This window comes from Anopheles gambiae, chromosome 3 (assembly GCF_943734735.2).
Source record: "Anopheles gambiae chromosome 3, idAnoGambNW_F1_1, whole genome shotgun sequence".
NCBI classification, from domain to species: Eukaryota; Metazoa; Arthropoda; class Insecta; order Diptera; family Culicidae; genus Anopheles; species Anopheles gambiae.
This window is the reverse complement of record NC_064602.1, coordinates 97,609,907-97,627,556: the sequence shown is the minus strand read 5'-3', so window position 1 is coordinate 97,627,556 and position 17,650 is coordinate 97,609,907. Positions and strand designations below refer to the sequence as shown.

The 17,650-nt window shown below is 47.2% G+C and overlaps 1 protein-coding gene across 9 annotated transcripts in view; it reads right to left on the bottom strand.

Annotated features, from left to right (window-relative positions):
- Nucleotides 1-17,650, bottom strand: part of LOC4577473 (CLIP domain-containing serine protease B4-like) — a 196,583-nt gene that overhangs the window by 74,487 nt on the left and 104,446 nt on the right. The window contains exon 7 of one of the 9 annotated variants that reach the window (XM_061655441.1): nt 16,197-16,653. The exons of the other annotated variants lie outside the window; for them this stretch is intronic. Coding sequence (XP_061511425.1) covers nt 16,197-16,371 — 175 coding nt within the window. The 5' untranslated portion in view covers nt 16,372-16,653. The remainder of the gene's footprint in view (nt 1-16,196; nt 16,654-17,650) is intronic. 9 annotated transcript variants of the gene reach the window in all.

The following is a 17,650-nucleotide window of genomic DNA, read 5'->3' as shown; positions in this document are numbered from 1 at the left end:
TTCTAATTTGCTTGTGCAAATTTCAATCATACAGTGCCAGCTGCACCGACCAAAGTGGATTAGGTGGTTTTGGTTTCTTTTTTTAGAGTTACAGAGCATAGCTGTGGAAAAGCCCCGTGAAGAAGACCAAGACGTAGAAGTAGGTGAAGCAACTGTGGAGCGGTGAATGTCTCTGAAATAGAACATAATTATAAAGGTGTGATGTAGTTACAGTTTGTTTGTATGTTAAAATCCATTTTAAAACCGAAACCTAAGCTGACATTTCCCCTGACCTCCCAGCACCAGCTTGTGAAAGACGCAGAAAACCACTTCAATTCAAAGGGCCAAACTCCTTTCATGGGCATTGGCTTGTAACTCTCACCGTACATAGATCAACTCCTCAATGCTCGCGCCATTCGATTCAACACTCTAGGCTGTGGCGACTAGGTTGGCAATTATGAAATGCCCATTCGAGAGCCCACGCCACAGGCAAACTGGTTCGCATGGTCCAGGTGCACGAGGTGAAGCTCTCACCGTTTGGGAATAAATAAAAAAACCGCATGGAATGCGGGCCTCACTTTCCGCGAGCCCTAGGTGCCCAAAAAGGGTCCCTAAGCCTTTTACAAAGAAAAGGAAAAGCCTGGACGGGATAGAGGAGTATGAAAAGCAAACTTTAATTGATTACTTTTCTTCGAGCACACGCACACGCAGATATTTCCCATCCTGGTGGTGGAAACTGGGCAATTAAACAAGCTGATATTATTCCCCTCCAATTAAAACCATATCGCGCGCACCGTTCGGCGAGGATCGTGCGGGAATGGTTGAAATCGGATCCGCTGGACGTTGACTAAATCCCGTCTCAAACGGGGCCCAATGTGGTGGCGAAAACACTCGACAAAAACCACACGGCCACACGGCCAAACCGCAGAAGCAAAAAAGGGAAGCCAGCTGCTGTTGGGAGTGTGCCCTTCCCCCTTTCGGTTCCTTTCGGCGTGTTTATATTGCACGCATTTCGTACCGGTGACATGAGACGCTGAGACGCTGTGAGCGCAATTTTTGCCCCTTGGAATGGCAGAGTGAAAGGTGGTAACCGTGACACAAAAGGCCTGCCCAACGGGGAAACAGGTTAGGCCGAAGGGGCACCACAACACAGTGTGCAGAGGAAGAAAAGAAAAGATACACCTCGACGCTTCTGTCCCCCGTTTGCTCCCATCTACCCGCGGGAGCTCACGCTGGAACAGCCGAGTCTCACTCCGGGAGCCATTACAATTTATCATTTCTCTGTCTTATAAATTTATCAATCAATCTGTCAGCGTCCCGCAGGTGAAGAACGCACCACGGTATGCACGACCACGCCAGTGCGTGGGATACGATAGCCTCCATTCCTCGCTTTCCGCAGGGAACAGGTTCGCACCGGTTGGGTGTTGGTTGGTTGTGGTCGGCAAAGGTGTGATAGAACGCTAGGAATGCAATCAATATTTGCAATCACACTTCACTGCTGCTTGATTTGCATGAGCCGTGCGCGGTGCTTCTGCGAATTCTTCACGCAGCCTTCGGATCGAACCCATCTGCTTGGGAGGAATGATTTATGTGGGATTCAAACCGGGAACGAAATCGGGTCAGCTTACTATGTCCAGACGAAGCTGGCCAATGGGAAAAGGGAGAGGTTAAGACAGTGTGTGAGACTCAATTAATTTAATAAAGCTACCTCCAATAATAATGCGCCTGGGCTGTTAAATTGTCTTTCCTTTTAATCTCTGCCACTCCTGAGCCCCAGCCGGCGGGTGGTGATTACCCATTTTTGCCAAATCTCCAAAGTTCCGTTTCTTCCCAAGGTTCTGTTTTGGGGCATCGCGGCTCGTAAAATTTTGCGACACACACACTGGCAGATTCAAACATCGATTACGGCAACGGACATTTCTCATGTTAATTAAACCAGGCCCGGGCCACAATCTGACAGTAATTACCTTGTGCCTCGTTCAGTTTTGTGTCTCACACGCACCACTCGCCGTGCCGGGGCGATACGATACTGGAACGATACCGGGGATAGCGAGTTGCTATCGTGCGATGGGGACAATTACGGGCGACAAACAAGCAGAAAGCCTCTCGTACGCGATATTACGTAGTTTTGGAGCTTGTGCTGTTTTTTTGTTTTTGCTGGAGCCTTTTCCTCCGAAAGGAAAATGGCACACGAAAGTGGTCACACAAATGCGGACGGGATGCAAAGGCAAACACACTCGTCCGTTTGATCGCAATGGTGAAAGAGAAAGAAAAAAACGGACAACTTCCCAAAACATTCGCCACAAGGCACGGATCGACACACTTGGTCTTGGCGTCGGAGCCTTGACACCGGGACATTGCTGCATCGTCCGCGCCTCCCAGTGCCCAGACCACAAGTCAAGCTTGCACTTTTTGATGAATCGATAAAGATAAAGCATTAAAAGGTGGAATAAAAATGGTAATGGGATATGTTGTGCTGGGCTTTCGAGGCGAGGAAGGCAGTGATCGATATGAAAGCGGAGCGAAATTCCCAAGCATTTGCTGGCGGCTTTGGGTAGGGGGGAAAAAAAAACAAAACAAAAACATTTCCCCGAGCCTGGCTGACAGGAAACGGATGTCTGTTTGGTGATCTTCGATAGGGAAAAAACGAAACATTTCGCAAACAACGCGAACGTGGCAAACGTGTCGTTGTGGAGGCGATGCGACGTGTTGCTGAATGCGCTGCTAGGCCACGCGAGGCCGTATGGGAAGGGAGTGCTTGCTTCACTAAAATGATGCCATAAATTCAATATCAATTCATTCGCGGTCAGAAAAGATATAGATGCGTTTTGTTTAATTTTAACGATTTTTAATTATTTTATTCGCAAACCAGACCAATTAAAAGCATTCAGCAGTGGAGTTTCGCATCAAATGCTTCAAACACAATCTCAAGCACCATAAAAACGGCAACACCGGATCACCAAACATTCCAGCCACCTCGCAGCGAACTAAATGTAAAACATTCAAACCGGCTCTCAGGTTTGGTGGGGCTTTTGGCGCGAAGAAAAATTTCTCTTTTTTGCTCGAGCCGATCAAACTGCACGAGGCCCCAAAACTGCATCGCAGAGTTCCCGTTCTGGAGTTGACAGTAGGCTCGCTTAATGTATGTGCATACATCGGGCCCGACAGCCCCGAAGTGCCCTGCATTTCGATCGATGCACGCCTTGGCAGCCGCAGCGGTGACGGTCCAGCAGCGTCGAGCACGATCCATCAAGCCGCGCAAAGTGACGTGGTAATGATCGGCGCGGGTGCGAATCGCGATCATTGCGCGTTGCCCGTTTGTCAGCACCAGCAAAGGAAGCACCGGACGAAAACGACGGTGAACAAAACGCAGCAGCAAACACAGGAAAGTATGTTTGCGCTGCGGGGACCAGTGGAATGCACACGATCATAACAATAATCATATTGAATTATTAATGTTGCTCAATTTAGAATGCTTTTCTGTCGCGTTCGTCGTCTCAATCGGGCGCATCGATCGCACCACGCGAAACTGGAGTGTGTAGCGGCAAACGGAACCGGTGGCGACCAAAGACCCCGAGACCCGGACTGGGGTGACAATTGCCGGACCATTCTCGACGCAACGGTGACAGTGGAAGGGGAAGGTGAACAAGTACGGGAGGAAAAAACCCTTTCCGTACGTGCGGCTGCGATTTAATGATGACGCGAACGGTTCCATAATTAATGAAAATGAAAAACAATTGAGTGCAGTTTTTGTCACATTATCAACAGCTCGGAATGGAAGCGGGGAAACGATCGCTGTTTCTTGCTGCCGTTGGCCAAACTGCAATGTCATTTGATTCTGATTCGGATTTTTCGCTTCTTGCGCTCAAGTAATTTTGGAGCTGTTGGATGCTTTGTGTGTGTTTGTTTTTGTGCCAAAATGAAGCAGTTATCAGTTGGCCGTATCTGTACACTGTGAAAGAAAAATTACATCACAACGCATGTTCGAGTACACTTTCCACCGTCCCCGAGCGATGGGTTCAGTAAGATAAGGTCAGCTTTTTGGGAAAACGGGGTAGTGAGCGGGGTGTTTAATGGACACTCAGATCGGAGAGAGACAGAACAAGAGAGAGAGGGATCCTGAAAGGGTTTATTATGTCAGCCCTGCGGATCGATGATAAGGGATCGAGAAATGTGGTGAAAGGTTTGCATTGTAGCAATGTTGCTTTCATGTTGGTTCTTAGTGGAAATGTTGGTTTTTTGTTTGAGTTTAAGATTTGCTCCGCTTTTAAGCTTGATAAGGGGCTTTTTTGTAAAATGACATTGATTTTTAACCATTATATTGTTGAAAAATAACACAAAGTAATCATTTTCTTAGTGATTTTTGGTAGCTTTGGTGCATTTTTATCTCGAATTTGTCCTCCAAAACAAGAATTTCAATTTAGTGTATCAACTCTTGTCGGTGCCTTGCGTAACAGCTTTATTTATTATCACAACCCACCCCTATTTCACTCTCACTTTTCCGCTCCAGCCCGCGTAATCCATTAAAAAGAGCGATCAACTTGCTTAGCTCTCGTTTTTTTTCTTCTACGGTTTTGATGAAACAAGTTCACCATTTTAACCGTAAATTTCGTCGCTGGTTCGCTTTCCCCGCAATTCGCTCCATTTGTTCCGTCGCCGATCCCTCGGGGGTGACATTTTTACATACGTGTTTAAAACCCTTTCCAGCTGCACCTTCTGGCAGCTAAAACACGCTGCTGCCGCGAGAGAAAGAATGCTGATATAGTAGCTGCCCCGAAACGGTAACAACATCAACCTCAATCTCGGCGACAGTTACACGCATGCCTTCGCCGCGTTCGCCGGGCATCACGCGAAGGGAAGCTGTATCGACGTAACAGGCGAACGATGGGCTGTTATAAAGTAAAACAAAAAAAACACACACACACACCTTCAGGGAGGAGGGAAAAAATTAACTACACGACTCATTCCCTCCAGATCGACCGGCGAGCGCGTGGTACGACCCCTCGCAGGTGGAGTGTGATTTGGTGTAAGAAATGGAACAAGTTCACCCTAAAAAAGCGTGTGTGTGTGTGTCTGTGAAAAATGCAGTGTCACCTGTACTGCGAGCATGTACGCGATCGGGGAGCGTTTGAGTGGGCAAGCAAAAACGGCTGGACGATCGTTCGGGCGAACCGCGCACCAAAAACCGCACCGAAACAACCGGACCTCCGGGCGAGAGGTTTCGCTCCTGCTACAGTTTGTGCGCTCACTGCCTTTTTGTGGACCACTTTTTCTTTCATTTTTAGTTTACAAAAATCACCCCTCCCCACCAAGGGTTGCATGTTTGCTAACCGAAGCAGCGGTCTCCGTAGCTTTCGATCGAAATTGCGCGATCCGCGCGATGTTCGCGCAAGTGGATGCAAATAACGCGCGGCCAGGCTCGGTTCGGCTCCGCTAAAATAAACATGCCTTTTGGGGGTTGGCCTGTCTTTAAATAAGGCGCTTGAAAGCGCGCAGAGGGGAAATAATAAAATCAATCCCCTTTCCGATTGCCACCCTGCCCCGAAATTGTGGATCGAACGAAAACAACCCCATGTAAACGTTTATTACTGCACCCGCAGCGACACGTACGGCTCTCGGAACCGTCTTGAGCAGCGTTGCGATTGCGTAACACCGATGCTGGATCGGTGGCTGGACCAGAATCGCCTTGGAATGCTCTCGGAATCGCCCCGAGGTGGTGACCGGTCTCCCTGATTTGTGAGTGACCGGTTTCTGCGAGCAATCGCGAACCCGGGCAAGCAGGCAATCAAAACGTCCCAAAAGCCACCCCGAATGGTCGAACGGAATCCGTCTAGCTGCGGCTAGGTTGTGCTGTTGTTTTGCGCTCTATTTCTGTCGATCTTAATTGCCCCCGAGGTTTCGTGTTCGTAGAGCGCAGTTCCAACGCCACTCTTGTGCCTCCCATTTCCCTTCTTCCAGTAGTGTCACTCGCGCAAGTTGGCACGGAACGAATGCCATGCCGTGCCGTAAAGTCAAAGTGTATTCATATCAAATAATCATCGCGTTTTCATCAACTTTTTCAAATCGTTCGGTGGTGTTTTTTCGCAAAAGAACCCCCCCCCCCCCTCTCTGATTTGAACCACTTAAGTGTTGCTTGTCCGAACCGAATGCAAGCGCACCAATCGAACATGGAGGCATAGCTTGATACATATTTGCTTGACTGGTTGCAGTTTGGCGGCACGGAGTAAGTTAGTCAAAATTGCTACAAAAACTTTAACTGACCTGTCCGAAAGTGCGGCTATCGAGAGCAGGTTGCGTAAATATGGCCCGCTCGTTAGTGACAGCTGTCATTAGAGAAGGGAGGGCGTTTGTTTGGGTGAGAAATTAGCCAAGATTATCTGCGACTGTGTTTGCTGCGTGCTGATGTGACGCCACAGCGTCTAAAACAAAGTCAGCCGGTAGTTTGCAAGTTTTTTCGGTTGTTTGAAGGAGCTTTAATTAAGAAAAACAAATCCTACACCTCGTTGATTGCATGAGTATGACCAAAAAGATATGTTCGCAAAAGATGACGCAAAAAGTGTGAATAGCAATCAACATGCACCTATCTTTTTTGTTTTAATATTTCTGAATTTTTGTGATAGTCTACTGTTTTAACCATTTTTCTGACAAAATGTGTAACGATGATCGAAACAGCAACAAAAACACGACATTCCAATTCTCTGTAAGTGTTGGTAAATGTGTTTTAAATTACATCAACAAGGCATCGTTGCCAACAAATCTCACTCTCGAAATGATAGTGACTTGCCAATTTTCCCGCTTTTTTGCCCCAAATGGAGATTCCATTTGAAAATCTGCTCACTCATAGCCATGTGCCGATAGAGTCATCCTTCCACAGCGAACCTCTCTCCAACGGACCGAGGAACAAACTAGCTAGCTAGTAAACTTCATCTCAAACTAGACGCTTGCGTCGGTTAATTTGATTATAGTACAGGGATTTCTTCCTTCTCCGGCAGAGAGTTTTCATCCACCAAGCCATTTAAAGGAAGGAAAGTAGAGGAAAAAAAGCCATCCCAACTCGGATCGATTCGACGGCAGGGATTTATTCCGCATTCGATTCAAGGCAAAACACGATGTACACCGTGGTCCTGAGTTGGTGCGATAGTGCAAGTGCTTCAGGGCCTGCAGCAGGATGGTAGCAGGAAGGATGCGTCTTGTAAAGCCGCATGCTTTACGTAAAACTTCCTCGCATGCTCTCGTTCTGCTTCCGCACTTGGAGCTGAAGGAACGATGAAGGAATTTTATTTGCGTAACCATGTTTTCTGTCAAAAAGTTTCTGCTAATCCGGCTGAGATAGACAGGACAGCGCGGTGCTGTACTCGATAGGACAGGGCAGGAGCTGTAGGGTCAAAGAGAAAGAGGTTAGAGGGGAATTCCGGTGTCTGGATCGTCCGAAAATCCGACACATCGGGTGGCAGGTGCGGGGGACAAGAAGATGGCCGACCAACTTGAAAGTTGGTTAGGTCTTGGTTCTGTTCATGGTCGAGGCTTTCTGGCTCGTCTTGGACGGTTCTGTCTGTCGTTCGTACAGGGTTGAGCGAGTTAAGTTTGTTAGGCGATGATTACTTTGGCAGTTTTAAACTCTTTTGCCGGCGACGAACCATCGGCACTTGCCGGGGCTCTCTCTCTCTCTCTTTCTCTCATGTCGGAGTGTTGATAATCGTGTTTCATGAGAAGAAGTGTTTCAATCATGCTTTACCAGCGTTCTTGCTGTTCGGTGGCTTGTCATGATGAGGATGGTTGTTGCGAAACAGAAAAACTTTAATCCACAATGCAATGAATTTGTGAGCATGTCTGTGAAATTCTGATGAACCGGCAGCCAGCCGTCTGGATGAACATTCCAATCGCCACGCGTGTTGTGTTTCGAAATGGAAAACTCTCGTCCAGTTTGCGTGACGTTTCTATCGTTCCATAAATCGATGAAAATATAATCGTTTAAATTGCACCACCGCAGGCTATCATTAAGTACGTCGACAGTTTGCATTATGGAATGGACCTCGCTCGCTCGCTTGCCGACTCAACCCCCTCAGCCTGTTTGCATTATCTCATTAACAGTCCTCACCGATCAAAATATTGATCGTCCGCCTGTCAATCCGCGCTAGATGTAACGAAGAGCAAACAAAGTCAACAAAGGAAGTGCACGCCCAGAATGCAACTGCTGCTTCTACCGATTCCGCTATTACGTGAGCTACCAACCCCTTGACTGTATGCGAGACAGAAACTGTAGCCTCATTGCAGCGCCGCACCGTACAACTGGTGACCTTGTAAAAAATTCATCGACCCAAATATCCACTGAACCACATTCTGCACACAAAAGCCCCGGGAAGCGCACGCACGTGTTCCGTGTGAGCGTGTGTTCCCGGTCTATTCGTGTCTTCCGGACGTGCACACAGCCCATCCTGGCGAACAAATTCTGGACCGGTTGTCACGTACCTGTCATTCAAAGCAATCAAACACAGCTGAAATTGCACAACAAACATCCTGTCGGAGCGTCCGTACCGGCTGGGGAAGGAACAGCGCCATCTACACGGTGGGCTCGTTATTGAGCCATTCTGGTGTGTTATTTAATGGGGGAAGGGGGGGGGGGGGTGAGGAAAATGAATTAAATTATATGGAAAGCGTATACCAATTTTAACACCAATTAGGTCGAATGCTTGCAAAACCATGACAATAATTGAAACTAATTTTAAAGACCGTTTCTCAAGAATAGATTTAACATAACAAATTTAATATTCATTCCTGTTGGATAGCTTCACAGGTAAAGGATTATTGACAGTATGAATCAATACATACATTCTAGGCACTCTGATAAGGATTCAATTCCATTCCCATTCCAGGGGATTCCAAAACAGAAGGGGACTGGTTTAATCGATGAACCCTTTTCACGTTACCTCAAAAGAAATAGTTTTAATTAAACGACCTGATGGCCCTACTGCTGAGGATAGCATTACTTCATACGAGCCGAAAGGCTCCCTCTATTTTAGTTTATTGATTCCTGGAATTACTTCACAAATTTCGACTGTATGTAGACGGCATACCCTTTCATAAGGTACGTTTCCCTGTTTTATTTGAAGCCCAACGAGCTCAATTATCACTTCAAGCAGGTGATGACAGCTTTTCCTGCTCTCCATGACATATCCGGTTACAATCGATGCCTAAAGAAACCTAACAAAGCGCGCAAAAACACTCAAAGCAACCTTTCAGCAGATAATATAGAAATAGACCTTCCCTGAAGGTCATTGAGTCATACGGATTTTAATGCAGATAAGCGCCATTGAAATGATTCGTTTAAAAATGTCTAGAACCCATAAAACCGTAGATAGAACTCGCCACAAACAGCCAAGGTGGCCTCCCAATTGCATCCGGTAAAGTACGGAATCCCCTGCCAAAAAAAAAACCATCCCCAAGCTAGTCATTATTGTTGCAGGTGAGTATTAAGCACCGTAGCTTAAATTTTACGATGCACTTTGTTCCGAACAACCGTTCTCGGGTTCGGGCTAAAGCGCTCCACTGCCATAAACTGCACCATTCCTGGAGTAATTAAACAAAAAAGCAGCGCGTACGAATGCTACGTGATGAAGTGCTGGAATCGTCACGTTCAACGGGCGTAATAGTTGAATGGTGGACCAAAATCTGAGTGGAATTTACTGTCGATAGAGTTTCTGTTGCTTGCATGACTGACTCGGGACAGATAGCGAAGGGAGGCGTTGGGGGTGACCTTTTGAAGTGCAACGGAGAGTGCATTTTAACAAGTGTCTTAAAATGGTTCAAGGTGACTTTTGGGGTATTTTTCGTGGAGTGCTGTTGATTGTTAATGCAGACATTCCGCATTGAATCACGTCATGTTCTAGGTGACCCCAACGGGCGAATAGGTTTTGTTTTTTCATTACTCCCAATAGCATTTCAGCTTGGGGTTTTTTCAACTTCCTCTGGGCTGTTCTTTCATTTGCCTAAATGACCTCCACCGTTTCCTTTCTGTATCAGATATCTCCCCCATCCAAGCCACCGGGGAGCCCACCAAGACACGCTGCAGCTGTGTCCCGGTGCATGTTTGTGCACTCATTTGCAGGTGCTGACTTTCGACAGTGATTTAGCGCGGGGAACGTTTAACGAACCGAGATCAGCGTTACGGCGTTGGAAGCAAAAACGGACAAGAAAATGGACATTAATCCGCCTGGGATGAGGTGGATGCACCCGTGAATGTACGGCCTCTAAGCCTTCGACCAAATGAATTCATTTGCATCTCAAACCGGAGCAGCGCGGGTGCAATGTTCGCTGGCCGAAATCAGTGCTTGAACACAAAAATTGCAATACTAAACACCAACCGGGGCACAGTGCGGGGTGGGATTTCCAAGCGGGTGGGAGGATTAGAAGTGAAGAAACAAGGGTGAAGAAAATATTAAAAGCAACTGCCTGGGACGTTGGCCAGTGAAGGATAAGAAAAAAAACTAGTGCACTTGCAACCATGGTCAGCAGCTTTTGACCCAACGACTTCCAGGCGTAGCATTCCCGGCGCATTTTTTGCGTCTTTTATCGTTTCATTTATGTTGCGCAAAATACCATCTGTTTTTTTTTGTTGTGGTTGTTGATTTAGTTTTGTTTCGACTTGCTTTTTTCTGCTGCTTGTGCTGCTGCCTTCCAACTCGTTCATTAAACGAAGACGAACTAGCGTCGTTGGCTCTGGTTTTGGTTTGCTTCAAAGAGCCCTTTTTGCACTGCATTTGGAGCATTCTCCAAGTTTTTGTGTGTGTGTGTTTTTGTGCTCAATCAACAAAGCTTTCCGTTTGGGATTTTCTTTTCATTACGTCGGTAAACATGGCAAACGGTCCGGCATAAGGTGCCTCGTTACACGCTGGCGCTTGGCCCACCACCGGAGACATTTGCGGATGACCTTCCCTGGTGGTGCAGCTGTCTGACACCTTACGAGCGGACGGATTATCCAACACTATCGCTCTATTTGGAAGGTTACAAAAGTCCCAGGCCCGTGGTCCGGGTGGAAGCCTTTTCGAGCAAAAATATACAAAAAAAGCCTTTGGTGAGCACGAGAACGTCAAACCGGCCCGGGCCTATGTACGTTTTGCCTGCCTGTGGAGGTCTTGGTTTGAGGTTTAGTTTCTTCACTACGATGAGTTAATGCATACATGCTGGCTTTTTTCCGTTATTAAAGACACACTTTTTATTCCCTCGCTGCAATACTTTCTGGGCAGCACGTTTTTTGTTCGCTGGATTTCCGTTGGCTCACTGTTTATTGTTTTCCTCCTTAAACCTCACCATCAGCGTCTTCGCTTTGGGCTTCTTAAACGGTTTAATTAGAAGGTAAATGGTGTGAGTGTGTTTCACTGTTTGACTTTCGTGCGAATGTTTTGCCTGGGCGCAACGAAGAGAGAGCAGAGAACGAACCAGAGCACCGCAGAGTGCAGCAACAAAAAAGCTTCTCCTCGACGAAATTAAGCATTGCGCTGTGACACAGAAGTAACATGCCATACCGAGCGAAACGATATAATTAATTCGTTGTTATGTTCTGCAAACCGGGCGAGCCGGAGCTAACTGGCAAAACGGTTCCCGTGGTGGGTCGTTTGATCCAGGAAGAAGTTTAGCGTAGTTTGTTTTTTGTTTTTGCAAGTGGAGAGAAAAAATGGCAAATGTGATGAAAGTGAGAGCAGCGAGATGTATAATTATGTCTTCGTTAAGGAGAGTTGTAGTAGCATCACATATAAGTTACTTTAAAGCAAGAAAGCCCTGAATTTTTATTTCAACTTTTAATGAATGAGCCAATTGCCTTCAAACGAATGCTACAATTGCCTTCAAACGAATGCTACAATTGCCTTCAATATTGCTGAAATGGAAACACAATCTTATCTCCATCTTGCCTCGCTAGAAACACATTCCAACCTTCCTATGACAAATGAGCTCTTAACCTACTAAACAACCATAGCACGATAAAGAACCCTCAGCATCTTTCACCACCGCCAGCATCATTCACAAATCACCCCCAGTCCACTCAGTTCGCTTCAAATTTTATCGCTTCACACCAATTAAGCCTCGCTGCTGACCGCCGAGCTGGCCGGCCAAGCCACGGGTATGTGTCATCGATGCCAATCAAAGCGCCATGCCAAGCGCAAAAGCGTGCATAAATCCCTTGCGGTATCCCTCGAGGACATGACTTTCTCTTCCTTCAACTTGGCAACGGTTGCACCGCTTCCCAATCACCCTACCGCCGTCTGCTCGTCCGCATTGACAATGGCTTTAATTCTAATGCTCGGCCGAGAACGAGCCGTAGCGGAACTACTGGATGCTGCAATCACCCAGTCCCGGAAGGTGACGGCCCCGGCAAAATGGTGGTCGATGTTGCCTACATAAATTACTAATCTCCCGCAGCCACACACCGCCTTCAAGCGTCCGAAGGTTTCCGTCGGTCCAACGTCCAAAGGCAAACGTGTGGTCACCGCGGCAGTGAAGCAGCGATCAAACCGCCATGATTAGGTGCTGCGGGACAAAATGGCACCTCCATCTGCGGCTACTCGCTTTTCTCGTTCGATTTTCCCCTCCTCGCATTGCAGTGGCGGTGCATATTTGCGTCAGTCGAGATCTAGGCGTACGGCGTCCTATTCGCTAACCGGGCACCCAAAAACGCCCTACGGGGAAACGAATAATTATAATTTTCTCGTTAACACTGACACTTTCCACTCGCCTTCGCCCCATCGGTGCTAAGGAGAACCGGAGCGCAGCAGTTGCTTGACCCTGGCACACACTGGCGTCGAGCCGTGCAAACGGGGAAGGAAGCAACACTCGAGGCTACTGGACGGCGATAGAACGGAAAAATGTGTATGTGCGAAATGTAAACCATGGACCATGGCGTCCGGATGGCTTGAGCTAACAAGAAACACAAAAAATAACCTTCTCAATCCCGTTCCTGAAAGCGTTCGATCATATGAGGTCACCGGGCCCAGCTCCGCCAAACCAAAGTCATCGAAAGGAAGGCGCACTCTCCCCCGTAAAACTAAGAAAGAGAATAAAGGGACAACAGAAATGACACACACACACACGGACACAATCTGACGGTAATTATCACTTTGCAAACATGGCGTCGAATAACACCGAAAAACGGGTGCTGGCTACGTCGTCCCGGGTGAGTTGGTGAAGATTTTTATCACAACACATCCCGCTCTTCCGACGATCCCGGGAGAACTCCAGTACGAGGGAAGCTGCAGGCGACGATCGGTCGTGCCGTGGCCGGTTTGGGAATGGCCAGGCCCCGCCGTCCGACCGACCAGTTGCAAAAGGTGAAAGATGAGAAAAATTTTAATTAATTAATCAAGATGTAAATTAGTGGATAGAACATGAAGCTTACAAACCAACGCCGGAAGGGAAGAATGGGAAAGTGCCAGAGATGTGAGGGATGCTGTGTAATGTTGCTCACGGTGAAGAATTGTGGCTTTCGAGTTGTGATTGCTCTGTGGGTTTTCGTTTACTTTGTGTTCTAAAACACTGGAATTTAGCCTCAAACTCCAAAAGATGACGGATAAACTTCAAGAACTTGCTCCAATGTTTAAAAAGTTGTCAACTCTGATGAAAAGTCACAGTGTTTTCTGCAATTTTGTGCTTCATTCTAACGCTCCATCGCGACCCAAATCGTTCCGGCCAAACAGTCCGACCACTGCTGCGACCGAGTCTGCTTAACATGTGACACAGACGATGAACTCCGCAGATAAGTCTGATGCCGTCCGGGAGATTTTCCTGTTTTCGCCCGTGCAATAGTGATGGTTTTGCTGCTGCTGCTGCTGCTGCATTTACCACTTCCCAGGAACGTTCCTTTCCAATGTGCATACGTTCTGGCCACTCTCGGCCTCTCTCCCCGTGGTTGCGGTTACACACGTCCCCGGAACCCGATACCCGATGGTGATAATGAGGGGAAATTTATAATGAATTGCTTATGAACTTATGAACGTGTCGGGGCCATCGCTGCAGTACCTTCACCTGGTCGGGCTTCACGGTACCGTGTTCGGGTGCTTCTGGAACGAAGGGGAACAGCAAGGCAGGCTACATGCAACTCATCAAACGTCAGACACCGATGTCGGTGCGTTGTTCGGGCAGATAAGCTCTGGCCAACTCCGAGAAGCCTTCCTATGCTCGTGTGTGGGTTCTTCTTCGTGGAAGCAAATATAGTGAAAGAGAGTGAAAAAACACCATGATGTCCATAAAAACACACACACACACACGTTCGGAGCTCGGGCTTGTTCTTGATGCACTTCTCAACGAGACCTGCACACAAACAACACCTTCAACACCTCTGTCTCTCTCCCGTCCGACGTGAATGTGATGTGAACCGGCCACTCGGCAAATAAATTGCATATTCTTTTGTTTTCCTATGCAAATAACTGCCTTCGCCTTTGGTCGGTGATCGGTTTGTTCGGGCTGGGCTGGAGAGGACTGCCGAGTGGAGCAAAACCTATCCAAACCGTTTGCCACCGTAGGAATGCGTACGGCCGCGCTAGAACGGCTACCCTTTTTGCGAGCGCTCTGTAAGAAGACCGACAAACGTCCATTGGCCATCAACTGGGAGTCGACTTCCAGCAAGTCCTAGCCCAACTGACCAGCGTGGTCTTCGACACTTGGGCTTTCTATTTTGCTTTCCGCACACTCTCTCTCTCTCTCTCTCTCTCTTTCTCTCTTTCTCTAACTCACTCAGATGTCACACTTCAATCCTGACCTGGGACCCCGGAAGGCTTGTCCAGAGAGGCGTTTAAGTTGACGCGTTGGGTGATCTGACTTGCCCTGGCCTGTCGGATGGGGAGTTTTTTTCAATGAAAATAAAAATCACCCCACACAAACAAACCCTCCGTGGTCGAAGGAAGCCGGATCTAGTCAACACTAAATGTCCAGCTATTCAGGTGCCCCTTTTGAAGTGGGAAGCCGACCGTTTTGGAATGGGGCCTTCTCCTCGGTCCGTACCAAACGGCAAACAAGCCGAAACGGTTGACGGAGCTGAAATGCAATTCAACACGCCGGTACGGTACCATTTTTTAGTCTTCATGCAAAAAGATATTCAACTATAGCTCTGCTGTTGTTCATTGCACCCTTTATAACGAGTGAAAATTGAATGGGAACCACTGCTTTAAGGGTATTTCAATGTTGGACAAACTTTCTTCGCCAAGCTTTATGCACAAAAACGCTAAAGGTTTGAAAATTCCAGAAATAGTTTAACAAAGCACTAGCCACTTTCATTTCTTCTACAAATGCTCAATAAGAACTGTTTAGAAACTGTACAAAAACAGAAGCATTGCATAATGCTATACCCTTCCTTTCCTGCTCCAACTTTAGTTGCAAAACTCACAACCACAGCAACATCACGCCGACCCTCTAGGTGGTAATTAAATTCTTTGCCAACTCTTGCCGTTGCTCTTTCTCTCTTAAATACAGCAGCAGGCAAACTTCCTGCTTTGGTGCTCTCCCGGAACCGTCCCTACCACGTTCCCCCAGGGTGCCTTCGCCTTTCCCTTGAGCCACATTACAATATTATTTGTATTCATGAACATATAAAAATTGCAAATAATAGAAGTGAGTGACGTCCCGTAACAACCGCAATTACATTCACGTCTCACCCGGCGCGGCAGGCCAGAAGGCCTTCGGTCGGTCGGGCGGTCCTGTCAGCAAATCTCCACCGGTCGGTTGGAACAGAAAACGCCTGGCCTGGCGAGGGAATAGTGCACACACATTTGTGCATTCGTCGAAACAGCGCGTTCCGCGGTCATTCTTTCGAGCTGCCCCGCTTGTTTTGCACACATTCGTACGGGTTGAGGAGTGAAAAATAGAAGCAATTTAGCTGGCCTCGAGTACACACGACGAGATCTATTGAACGAGATGAAAAATTGCCTTCTTTTTGCTGAAGAAAGAGAGAGAGAGAGGTAGAGTCGGAAACAAAAAGTGCATCACGCGAAAGTACGCAGATAGGAAGTTCCCGTGCACCTCGGAGTTGGAACTGGAGGATCAGAGCGCACTGGAGCGCATGGTCATGGAAATTGTTCGAATTAAAAATTATTACAATGCAATTGTCGTAATTACATGCTTCATTTATGGATTGTGCTTCACACTTGCGCGTTCCGCGGTGTGGAGACGCATTAACCAGCATTGAGAGTGTGTGTGTGAGCTGTGACGCTTCTGACCGATCGAACCCTTCCTACCGTGTCGTGTGAGTGTAGAAAGATATCTCCGCCGGTCGGATAATGATGATGATGATGATGATGACGAGGTGGACAGGAATGCACCAGGGGAATGCAATAATTTCTTTTTCCACCCGGGGAAGCCACAGCACAGAAACGGGGGTGTTGCAAACAATCGTAGAACTGGTATTTGCATCGGAAGTACTACTGCAGACTGGGCCGGTAGGTGTAATGGCGTGGACTAATGGAAGCTTGTTAGCGTTCGATTGTCTTGAAGGTGTTGAATGCATTTCTAGCACTGCTGCTGGGGGTTGTTTTTATCTGCTTATGTGCTCTTTTTACTGCGTTCTATCACCGACATTCACTTGGCACTTGAAGCCGTTGAAAAATCGATTGCATGACGGTCGTTAGCAGCATTATTTCATTCTGATGAACATTGTAACAGCTTCCAAGGGCGTTGAGTTGATGAGAAGAATGTCTATGGAAATAGATAGAAATAAAAACTTAATAAACATCGTATACGAAAGTAAAAAAGGTATTCTATTAAATGTTAACATGAACTTGCAATAATATCCAAACAAAGAATTCAACACTGGTAGCTGAATGCCTTCAGCAACCACATAGAGGACAGTTTTCCCCTTATCAACGAGAAAGAAATGATGATGGATTACGGACTGCCTGCCTTCTTTTCTTAATATGCAACTCCTCCCCTCAGTAATGCTGCAAAAGCATTTCGCTCTTTCGCTTACTTATCACTTTCAATAAAAATGAAAACCAACGTATGCATGCTAATGAACAACGCGGCCCGACCGACGACGCTGTGGTTTAAAAATCGAGGAAAGCAACCGATCTGACAGTTTGTGAAAAGGGGCGCGCGCATGGAGCGCAGTTTTCCAACACATGGGGAGAAAATGGACGCATGATGGATGGAAAATAGCAACTCAAAATCCATCCTGCCGGAGCAACACGGCAGCAACGAGGGGAAGTTTGAAAATGTTAGGTTATGTTTTATTTTTATTGTTTGTTTATGTAGTACGCATATGCTCTTTCGACCCCAGCGACTCTCCACCCCCGTTCATGGCCCGCTCTCTTCATGCTTCCATTTTTGCATGCCGTTGCTGTAATGTTTTCATATTTATATTCCCTTCGTGCGCTTTAACAGACGCAACGACTTTTCTCGGGAGGGGTTTTCCCTTATCAAGCTGCGCCGATCACACGGAACGAGACTCCCTAAAGAGCTGTGGGAGTCGGGAACCCGCCGAATCTCTGCCTTTAAATCGAAATGGGAAAAAGAGGGATGAGAGGTGGAAAATCCTGAAAAGCGAAATCAGGAGATGAAATCTGTCCAGCTCTGTACGGTACACCACAAACGAAACGACAGCGTGGAAGGGCACAGAAAAAAGCTCAGGAATCAACCCGGCCCGTCACTTCCCTAGACTGATCTTTCTCCTTTTCCATACAGTTGGGGAGCGGGG